Below are 12,023 nucleotides of genomic sequence, written 5' to 3'. Positions count from 1 at the left end.
ACCACAATAAAGAATAAAAGCGTTTTTGGTAATTTTAGGTATCGTTAAGCCTTTGAAGTAAAATTAAAATTGCAAGAAATGTCGATAGTTTATCGATATGACTTTATCGACATGGCTACAGCAACGTGGGCCTCATTGTTAATCGTACACTAAACAAAAGTGGCAACAGTGACAGCTCGCTGAGACACTGTCTCTATATATTATAAGTCTATGTAGCCAATGATGTCATTTATGTTGGTATGCGTAAATAGCTGACTGCTTTGTGTTAGTTATGGTGTAAAAATTGTAGTCCAATGTGTATTTGTGTTTAGTCATGTAAAGATTTCCTCGAGACATAATTTAGTTCTAATTTTGTAAAGTTAACTTGTTTCTTACAATGGAATAGTTGGTTGTATATTGTTGTATGTGAAATAAATTAATATTTTTTGTATGACTTATTTTATTTCTGCAACACTGGTAGCTTGGGTTTTTATCGCCTGACAAGATTCCGGTCCTGAGATAGTGTCACTATAGTGTAAACAACTTTATTTACGGTATTTGACACATTATGACTGACGTATATAGAGATGTAACTAACGCAAATCGATTGTCACAGCAAGCGATTACGATTGGATGGCACGTAGACTGAGGTATCGAATTGTGACGTATAATGAATTTTTATTTGAGATTTAAATAAAGCTAGAATTATATGGTTTTCCCGCAAGCTAAATGCATTTAATACACCGACCGAGTAGGTCGCACCCATTGTCAAAATTGAAACTAACTGGGGATCTATTTTAAAGTTTATTTATGTTATTTCTGTGTCAAATTTGTTGTCTGTTAAGTGACGATAAATATATCCATATTTACAGTTAATTATCCACCTTTTCCTTATTTTTATTAAAAGAAAAATGAAAAATTCATATCGATTTACTTAGACGACTACCGATTCATAACGGTGGTGTCCGGCCAACCCTAAAATTAAAAAAAAAAGACGTAGAACGTAAACGTTCGCAGTGCAGTTGTTTTCCTTTGTGATTTCAATGTGCAAGACATTTTACGTAGTGTTGCTGTAGTGAGTGACAGACGTCAAATACCGTAAATAACGTTGTTTACACTATACATATAACAGCCTTTTAGTGACACAGTAACAGTGTCTACTAAGTTATGTATAGTCAAATGTCAAATAAAATGTTGGTATGGGTCATATCAACAATCAATTTCAAAGCATTGTTTATCAAAATTCTATACATTTTTTTGTGCTTTTTTAAATGTAGGTGTACCTATTATATTGTAATCAAAATATTTTTTCTTGATTTGGGAATCTATTTCGGTATAATTGTGGCAATGGTATTTATAATTGTGTAAGCTTATTCTTCTTTTACTTTGGTATAATAGAATACAACATATACTATGGTTTTCATAGAATACTTCTTGCTAGTAAAATTAATAAATTAGTACAAAATTCTGTCCCAAATAGAACTTTATCAGTCTATAATTTTATTAGTTGCTAAATCCTTCAATACTTTACTATGGGACCTTGGACTGACCACAGTCCAGTTCCTAAAAAACCTTGTTTAGTTAGTAACACAACAATCATATACATTATTGACCATATATAGAGAAGACAAGAAAAGGTACAGTATCAGATTATATCATTTAATTACTTTAACATTAATAGGAATAACTAAAGTTGAATCACAGACTTAGTAACTAACAAACATCACACAAACAACAGTTGAATCACAGGCCTATGAAACAATCTTATAAGTAATTATTAAGTAACAATTGTCACATGATAAATCTATTGATTAAAAAGAAAACATTTCTGTTATAAAGAACTTTGTGAGAGGAATATTTTTATTAAAATTAAAGTTATATCAAAAATGTCAGAATCGGCAACCCATTAATCAACACTGCCACTAAAGATTCCAGCTTGAAACTTATTTCCTGTCAGCATAAAATTCCTCCATAGACTTCAATTCTTCAACATTGTAACTTATAATTTTTTCATGTCCCTGATAATGAAACCTTCCATAGAAAAGCTTACCCTTTAACATGTATGGGTACCATATCTCATCATCAAGCCACATATCCTTATATGGGATTTCATCATTATTGTACCATTTAGGGAGCATTTCTTCCGTTTCAGTAGGCGTCCCTTCGTAAACCGTAGTACTAAATACTCTCACATCCATCATTGTCGATTCACCTTCAAACGTGAATTCTAGGTGGCCAATATTTTTCATATCGCTCTTTTTAACGCTAAGACAACATTCTTCTTTCAACTCTCGCACAGCTGCTTCTACTATTGTTTCATTGGGCTCGACTTTACCGCCAAAACCGTTCCACTTGTTTACGCCGAAACCACGTTTCTTCAAGCCTAATAGTACTTGGGTATCGGTACGTACGAAAACTATAGTAAACAGTTTCTTGAGAAGCATTTTTAAAGCTAATTGTATGTTATTTTAATTAATAATTTTAAGAAAATGATCGTACCAGCTTTTTGCTTTGAACAGCTCTCTCGGCTCTCTCTCAACTTTATTTTGACACTTGACGTTTCTACGCAACAAGGGCCCAACGTTTTCTGTTCTCTTTCACGTCGCAGCAACTAGTATAATTTCTCTCTCCTCGCTCTTTTAAAAATGCCGTTTGTCAAAAAAGGACAACCATACTGTTGACAAGGTGGACTTCAAATCAAGTGTTGCCTTTCTTGATGCGCCCAGGCTGTGTATGTGTGCGTAAAAGCGTATATGTGTGCTCTTTTAGGGATGTGAAAAGTCGATTTTAATCATGTTATATATCGATAAACGCTACACAGCGGAACGAAATAGCGATTAATTGAAGCTTCAATATCTTCGTTAAACATAAACATAATTGAAATGCTAATGGGTAATGAATATATTATAATATAATAATATAATTCAATTATTGCGGAACACCTATTTTAGGACGTATTCATGTATTTTAATTAAATATCTGAACTTTCCCTTGGTTCCCTGCTGGGGCGTGACTATAAAATTGTGATCTGATAACCACAATAAAGAATAAAAGCGTTTTTGGTAATTTTAGGTATCGTTAAGCCTTTGAAGTAAAATTAAAATTGCAAGAAATGTCGATAGTTTATCGATATGACTTTATCGACATGGCTACAGCAACGTGGGCCTCATTGTTAATCGTACACTAAACAAAAGTGGCAACAGTGACAGCTCGCTGAGACACCGTCTCTATATATTATAAGTCTATGCTACGCAATATAGTTGTGTTCAGAAACCACTACTTCACACTCGGTTATTATTTTCAAAAACATCTTGTGAGAATGAGTATTTAATAACTACTTTTCACATTTCATTCTCAAATCTATAAATATTGTGACCAAAATACATACTCGCCATAGGTTTTATCAAATGAATGGTAAATCTTTTTTCTACATTATCATGTTTAAAAAAATAAAAGATACTAGGTTTCTAAACATACATTAAAGCCATTGCAGCAAAGAATCTCATTCATTGCAGCATGTGAATAAGGGGGGTTCCCAGAAAATTGGATTTAGGGCCGCCATACACGGACTGCTTTGAGCAGTCAGTGCCAACAGCTTCAAGCGGTCGCCGTTGGGTGATCTGCAGTTTCAATACAAAATCGTCATTCGCAATACACGAACCGCTCAAGCAGTTGCAACTGCTTCGGGCGGTTGGCTGCGCCGTGAAATATCATCATGCGGTCAAGCTGCAAAAGCAGTCCGTGTATGTTGATCACTGGGTTACTGCTCGAGCAGTCCGTGTATGGTGGCTCTTAGATTCGTGGAGAAATGCAAGTTCTAGAGTTCTATTTCTATTGTATCCTTTGGTTCTAGGTTTGGTTAGGTTTGGTGAAGTATTAAGGCGAGTTATGTTTATTTTTATATTTATTTATTCTTAACACATTCAGTGCCGAAAACCCGACTATCGGGTATTTTATGATTTCGTTCCCAGGCCGGACGACCCGATAGTCTGGATCGTGGTACTACTGCTTTATATAGTGAAATTGTTGTGGCCTGGATGTCTTGTTTGGCTGGGTGGCAATGAATGTGTTAAGCCATAATAAATTGTATGTGTATGTACATGTTGACGTTAGGCAATACAGTGAGAACTAATACAATTTTACCAGTGGGTGTAGCTACATATTTCTAAGGGTTTGTATACAAATGGAAGCCTACCTATTTATTTTTTAACTTCTTTTATTTGGGAAGAGACTTCCGGACTTCCGCTTACTGAAGGTTTAAATTCAAGCAATTTTATTGTATTTTGATACAGTATAACTAGGAGTCTCTTGTGGTAAAATTCTAAGGAAGGATAATCCCATGATTTAAAGATAATTCTGGCCAAGAATTTTAAGTTCTTAGTGCAATTACACTGTGTCGATTTAGGGCAGTTCGCCACATTTAACAATTTAGGAAAACGCAATACCCGTATGGGTGAATGTGAACTGCATTTCAGCTGCTAATTTTATGTTATTGGGTAGTTTATAGGATAACTTCAATTCACTCATAATCACTATTTTAACCTTTTGAACGCCACAGACAGCAATTGACGGCAACGCAAAATCATGACAACGACGCCAAAGACGGCATTTGACGTCAATCGTTTTATGATGAAAATCTACTGAAAAACACCCCACTTTTAGGTTGGCATATATTTACAAAACTAAATTTTACCCCCGTGGCGTCACGGCAAATGGATGCACCGTTTGGCGTTCAAAAGGTTAAGCTAAATAAAACATCACTTTACAATATGATTATAATTTATTCATAAATAGTTTACAAAGACATTATCGTACAAATATTAATCCAGGATCAGCATTCTGCGTACATCAATAAACATATTTTGTTCATTATAAAAAAACACGCTCCCAAGTAAGTACAGAGATTATCTGAGTAAACGTCGATCGTTTATATACAATGCACCGGTTATATAAATGTATAAAACACCCCATGAAGCGTGGAATGGACGATTATATTGGAAGCGGCATTCGCCTTACTCTATACTTAAATAACCTAACTTACTTATCGTTATTTTAGTTTATTAGTTAGCCAGACGCGCTTGCGCTGGGCTGGATTTAGGGCCTACCAACTATAGAAATATTGGTTAATATAAGTAAGTACCCATAACGTATAAGGTTGAAATTTTCAGTTAAAATGCTGGCAACATTTCGATCGCACCAACTCTGGTGTCTCAAATGTAGCGGTTCTGAGTAGACCCGGAGCGCACAGCGCGCGCGGCCTGTATTGCGTGAGCCCTCAACTTAACTTAGGTCAGAGTTCCACTGCTGTAGGCTTCAGTCTCATGATCCTACGCCCATACGTAAACCGTATAAATCACCGACTAGACACTACTTATAAATCTCGAAAATATACGTACCGAATATAATTCTAATAATAAATAATCGAAGCCGAGATAGTCAAGGGTAAAATATCTTAAGCAAGCGTAGACAGATCTAAATGATGTTAAAATAATTACGATTATAGTGAAGCGAACGATCACACCCGCGACGCGGAGAATACCTTAATCATACTAAATGCAAAAACTAGCGCCGCTGCAGTTGAATCCTTTTTCTAATTTTTTTTTTCGCCGAAATGTATAACGACAATGAGTGAACATTGAGCAACATTTCCGTTTTTACTATTTTCTTTACCAAACTATTGGCAGTTTGATTCTCCATGGAACCAGCTGTTTGGATCGTTCGGAGGCCGCCATCTTGTTGAAACAAAATGGCCGCTGGGTTTTCAAAATGGCGTCAACTGAGCGGTCACACGATTGTTCACGATGCGCGGGAACTGGAATTCTTTAGCCAAATGTTTAGTCTCGTATGCTATGGAAGATTACGTGAACTGGTTTGTAATTTACGGTTTATTTCTAAGGAGATTCATTTGAGCGAACCACTTAACGAACGCCGTAGAAAATCCGTAAAAAAACTTACTACTAGTGAACATGGACATTGATTGATCCACGTCTGAAACATTCTTCTTTGATACTGTTGTTGTTGCAGTCAAAATTGTAAACAAATTACATACTTAGTGGAGTTACAAAAAACTTGTCTAAACATTGGTCACGCTCTTACCAACATTTCAACAAGATTTTTACTAGGGTAAAATAGGTTCTTAATACGGGGTCTTGATCGTATCAGCAATGTATGCTGTGAGTATCCAACGCTGGTTCGTCCAAAGGAATCTCATTTTGATCACGTATCTAATACTCCCAGTGCGTGGCCGTGCTGAAGTCGGTGCCTGCAAATAAAACGTTTCAATTAGAAAATTCGATTTTTAATTCAGAAAAAAAAAACATCTATTGATTAATTTGTTACAAAATAGTGCCTAAACGTATTTTAGAAAATTTATCCCCTCGAAACCCGCGGACGATCGAAAAGTTAGCTCTAGGCCCCACATAGCACACGCGATTACATGCAAAATGTTTAAGAGTCCCTTGGACTAGTGGGACGGACGAGGTTTTTTACGTCGTGGGCGCTCAGCTTGTGGTGGAAGCTTCGAGTCCCATTATCAACACTAACACTACTCTCATAAGGTTGATATTTACCCGCTAGACGGAAGTTGCCGTTCTTGACGGCGGCGAGGTACTCGCGGCCGGCGGCGGCGCGGATGGCGAGGCGGGTGGGTTCCCGCAGCTCGAGGTGGAAGCCTTGTGGGGTATCAGAGTCCATGGTTACTGATTCGCCGTCCGCGTGCCAGTATTTGCCGTTTGATCCTGGAAATAAAGGTAATCTTATCAATTTTATTCTGATATCATGACCAACTTCGATTTCGTTTTTTAGCCCGTAGAATGTTCTTTCTGCCGCAGCGAGTTCCGTTATTGGACGCGTCCAGTATCCTACAGTAGAACTGACTTTCCAGATCTTTGGACTTCATATTTTTGCTGCAGTACTTTTGATTGCATGTATTCACCTTAATTTTGATGAAAATGACACTAATCAGATGTTATGTGTATTATACTAATATTATAATATACATAACATCTGATTAGTGTCATTTTTATTCCCTACCCCTAATCGGATATCTCTATATTTTATTATTTGTATGGGACACTAACATTACTGCATATCCCACCGGGAGTTCCGGCGTTGCAATACGACAGGCGAAATCTTATAGAAGTGGAAATAAAATGTGTAAGAAAGAATTTGAAAAAGTTGAATACTTAGGTCTTTGCGTAGATCGAATATTTAACTAGTCGTTGATTTAGGGTCGGTTGCACTGCACCAAACTGTTCGTATCGTTAAAGAGTTCGCTAAATTTTTATGTATGGAAAGTTTCATAGTAAAGCGCCGGGGCGCGCCGGCTGACGTTGATCAGTCTGTCAAATGTGGTTGGTGCAACTGGCCCTTAAAGAGGTAAATAACTCACCCTTGAAGTAGACGGCTCCTTTGGGTCCGCGCACGACCTGTATGGTCTCGTAGTTGGCCTTGTTGCACTCGAGTCGGACGCCCTTCGGCCCCACGAAGCCTTGCTCGCACTTCAGCACCAGAATAGGCCTGTGAAATTTTAAGAGGCGTTTGAATTCTCATGTGTCAGAAACATCTTTAATATACATCTACTGTGGTAACATATCTCAACTTCGAAATACATGTTTGTTATAAAACGCGTTCGGTCAAATGAAAATTTCGTGAATTCGGGATCGATGGGTCAAAATTGGAATTTAATTGAAATCATGTTAAGCAAGATGTAAAGAACAATTCAGCGTTTCTCAAATTTTCATAATGTAACTGTTAATGTTATGTAACAATTATGGTTCTTGACATCATCTTGACGTCATCTTCACATCACATGCCAATCTCAATCCGGCATTATTGGGCGAGATAAACTTTATAAACTTCAGTATATCTCAGAAAGGAGCTATGGTTCTACCACTTTTACCTATAGACCATAAGTGACTTGGTTTTGTACTGTAAACTTATGTGTGTGAAATAAATTATATTGAATAGAACATTTGAAACTACTGCATACTAAATGACCTGCACTGTAACTGACCTGTTGATAAGATAGAAGTAGTATTTGCAGTTGTCGTCGATGGTGTCCGCGTTGGCGTAGAGGTGTCCGGAGCGCTTGGTCATGAGGTACTTGCCGTTGTTGGCGCGGAACGCCACGGCGCCGTCGCCCTGCCAGTCCAGCTCGAACAGAGCGTTCGACGACCTGCAATGTTACAGTTCAACTTTAATCGAAGACACATTTACGTTACGAGAAAGCCTTTTAACGCGCGATATTATAACAAATAGAAATGGTCGTGCCTTCGCCACAGTGAGGTGGTATCACCCCACATATGTGTTGCTTAACTTCAAACTTTGGTAAATCCATTCGAACCTCTTAGCAAAATCGCATAATCTGACAGATGGATTTACCCGAGTTTGAAGTTAGCGATTTATATTTAATACACAGTTTTGCTTTACAGTAAGAAGAATGAACATGTACCTCCTTGGAAAACAACTCATAGTAAGTCAATCGTTGTAGCGATGTATAACACCACCCACGGTACCCCTCACTCGTCATGTAACAATATGTATGTCCTTACTTGTTATCAGAGGCGGCCTGGATGCCGCCGCCGGTCTCGAGCGTCCAGTAGCGGTCCTGCATGGTGCGGATGTACCAGCGCTTCGTGGCCCAGTTGAACTCCAACTGGAAGGTCTCGTGGGATGAGATCTCGTCCTGGTTCGCTGTTACGTCCACACCTGGAAAGGTGAGAAAGCTTGTTAGAAAAAGCAAGTTTTAATCTATTCTATAGTACCTATAGACACTACAGACAGGTAAACTCCATGAAGCGGTGAGGGTTACGGGAGATCGAGACCGATGGAGATAAATCCTAGAAGCTGCAAAACCAAGTGGTCACGTTCCTCACTAATGACTAATGAGGGACCGACAAAGAAGAAGTACCTTTGTGAAAGTAGCCAGAGGTAGGTACCTATTTCAATATTTGAGGTTCCTAGTAAATTACTGTAATTATTCCAATAATCAATTGAAATAGGAATAGGATTGATGCCTAAATGCCTCTGTCCAATTAGGTAATATTTGCCTAAAACCGTCTAAGGCCACAAAACTTCCATTTCCATTCCAGAACACCGTAATATTTAGCTAAAATTGTAAATATTCATTTTAGTTTGTTTAACGGTAACAATTATAAAAACCATTTTATCATACACCTCATCTTGTCAAGCATGAAGTGCCCTCGATGTGACAATGACCTTTCGTCAGCCATCTAACACAAGTGTATACACACTTCGTGTATGGTTTGTTTTAGACGTCATCGTCAAACGAGATGCACGGACCGCAAGCACCGGACCGAGTAACGGAGCTAATCGACTGTAGGATTGATTCAAGAGGCTGGGAGATACATATCGACTTGACGACTAGCAGTTAATCGTGCTATTAGCTGATCTTCGACAAAGATAGTAATTAACGAGCTTCTTATTATTTGCTTACTTAGACACTCCATTTAAAACGGATACAACGGAGCGCCCAAAGGTACTCAAAAAATCTGAACAAACACTTTAAGACCCCTCTTAAAGTGCTTGTAACTACACCTAACGCAAAATTGTAGTTTTTAGATATATTGAAATTGTAGACGTACTTATTTTTTTTAGATTGATTTATCAAGCGCATATGCTATGAACAAAATCACAAGGAAACTAGACTATTATTTGATTTATTTGCAAGGACAGTCTTTAACCAACACCTTATAAGACTGAAGGCGTGTCCAGACGGGGACAATTTTTCGCCAATCTGATTAAATTTTCCGATCGAATCGGGCCGTGCAGACGCAAACACCAATTTGGCTCGCCGAATTCAACCGCCGATTATGACCGATATTACCGATAAAATGGGGTGCGGACGCAAGAACACCACATTTGTGACGCTAGTATTCGCGTTTGGGGGCATTATTTTAATTTAGATCGCATAAATATCACCATAAATTTAAAATTGGTGAAAGTGGCCAAATTGGCGTTTGCGTCCGCACCATCTGATTTGATCGGACAATTTAATCAGATTGGCGAAAAATTGTTATCGTCTGGACAGGTCTTAAAGTAAATTTTTTTGAGTAATTGAAATAAAAGGCAAAAACCCGCCCGTTGGCCTTATCTTCCGTCGCGAGTTTCGCGCGGCGCGCCATGTATTTTGTTCCCTTCTTATTTCCTGGCTTTACGCTCGCTCTCTACGTCTTGATATGATGGAGACTATTAAATTGATTAATTTACATGTACCTAAGTATATTGTGTTGTGTTTTTCGCAGCACTTTTAAGTTCATGTAGGCGTTTCAGATTATTTTCTACTAAGTACTTATAACTTAGGTTTTAGAACCAACGACGTCGTGCTTTGTTCGGTTCCCATGATAAAATCTTAGTAGAAAACTATTACTAATAATGACGGGTAAGTATATATATCTCAAAAGGTTCTACTTTCTAAAGCCCATTAAATCGTGTTGAATAGTGAACCGCGTCGTGCAGACTGTTGCCATATCGGTGAGCTTGCACTTTTGTATTGGCGAGGTTGAATGGCGCTGTGCGTTAGGGATGAACATATCTATGCAAGTATGCACATGAAAACAAACAGTCATTACTTTATCATCTTAAAACTCTCTGGTTGCAGCCAAAGGATCGTTAGGGGTCAATGGATACCGGATTTGCGGGACTCTATAAATGACCATTGACAATGTTTTCTTATGCGTACCTACCTACTTCTACCTAGGCCTTATTGGGAGTCACTTTCGCCTATTCCACTTATCCCTTCCTCGATATCCCCCCCCTCCCCCCCAGTGGGGATATGTCGAATATTTTTCCATATATTTCTACTGGTAGTGATACATGGAATCAAGTCGTCCATCTATCCCCCCTTATTATAGGGATATGCGGATAAAAATCCATTTGGCATCAATTATTAGGGATAGATGGAAAAGTATCCCTACTAGTAGAAATAGATGGAAAAATATTCCACGTATCCCCACTGGGGGGGATATCGCGGTAGGGATAAGTGGAATAGGCGGTCACTTTAACTACTGCACTGAGAAAAATTTGCTACTTATGAAGCTAAAAATTGTAAGTAGCTTGCAATTTGCTACTTACTACGGGTGCAGCATACTTAATACAGCTGCCGCATACTGCTTAATGGTGCAAGCTACTTACGCGTTTAGGAGATACACAATGTTGCGTACGGGCATTGCAATATTGTACGTATAATGTCAGCGCCTACGTAATAAGTATGTTATACCCGTACAATACGTAGTTGTTTAAGGAACTTGAATGTAAGTAGCTGCCACCATTACCCATACATATTCGGGTACATTATCCAGTTCAACCTCCTACTTATAAGTAGCTTATACCTTTATAATAAGTAGTTTTCAACTGAACATGAACATAAGTAGAAAACATCTTTATTCATACATGTGTTGGTTATCATATAGAGTTGTTTAAACGTACACCTCCTACTTATTTAAAGGCTTTACTTACACGATATCCGTATCTTTACGAATACGTAGGCGAGTTACGAGAGTTGTAATACAAATACGACCTACTATACAGTCCCATGATGAGTAAATATGCCGATTCATTATACGTGTGCGGTCTACTGTTATACATGTAGCAGCTACGTATCTTACGTAGCCCATGCCAGTACGTAAGGACCCAGTCACCTGACGCTAGCACGCAAGCTACGTAAAATACGTAGACAGTGCCATGATGAGTAAATATACCGATTCATTATACGTGTGCGGTCTACTGTTATACATGTAGCAGCTACGTATGTTACGTAGCCCATGCCATTACATAAGGACCCAGTCACCTGATGCTAGCACGCAAGCTACGTAATATACGTAGACAGAGCCATGATGAGTACATATGCCGATTCATTATACGTGTGCGGTCTACTGTTATACATGTAGCAGCTACGTATGTTACGTAGCCCGTGCCAGTACGTAAGGACCCAGTCACCTGATGCTAGCACGCAAGCTAAGTAAAATACGTAGACAGTGCCATGATGAGTAAATATGCATATTCATTATACGTGTGCAGTCTAC

The 12,023-nt window shown here is 38.3% G+C and overlaps 2 protein-coding genes across 2 annotated transcripts in view; both read right to left on the bottom strand.

The window, feature by feature from the left end:
• Positions 1–1,873: 1,873 nt before the first annotated feature.
• On the bottom strand, positions 1,874–2,493 carry LOC134791876 (oxidized purine nucleoside triphosphate hydrolase-like). Its single transcript, XM_063762997.1, has one exon. It carries the CDS (start codon positions 2,421–2,423, stop codon positions 1,923–1,925), a length of 501 nt encoding a protein of 166 aa, XP_063619067.1. The 5' UTR covers positions 2,424–2,493; the 3' UTR covers positions 1,874–1,922.
• A 2,247-nt stretch (positions 2,494–4,740) lies between these two features.
• Positions 4,741–12,023, bottom strand: part of LOC134791690 (protein singed) — an 83,227-nt gene continuing 75,944 nt past the window's right edge. Inside the window, exons 7-11 of the mRNA XM_063762791.1 lie at positions 8,532–8,688; positions 7,994–8,155; positions 7,370–7,497; positions 6,549–6,716; positions 4,741–6,241 (exon numbers count right to left, since the gene is read on the bottom strand). Of these exons, the coding sequence (XP_063618861.1) occupies positions 6,204–6,241; positions 6,549–6,716; positions 7,370–7,497; positions 7,994–8,155; positions 8,532–8,688 (653 nt within the window). The 3' untranslated portion in view covers positions 4,741–6,203. The remainder of the gene's footprint in view (positions 6,242–6,548; positions 6,717–7,369; positions 7,498–7,993; positions 8,156–8,531; positions 8,689–12,023) is intronic.

The sequence above is a fragment of the Cydia splendana genome, chromosome 6, assembly GCF_910591565.1.
Source record: "Cydia splendana chromosome 6, ilCydSple1.2, whole genome shotgun sequence".
NCBI lineage: Eukaryota > Metazoa > Arthropoda > Insecta > Lepidoptera > Tortricidae > Cydia > Cydia splendana.
Note: the sequence above shows the minus strand (reverse complement) of the source record. Positions and strands in the feature narration are given on the sequence as shown.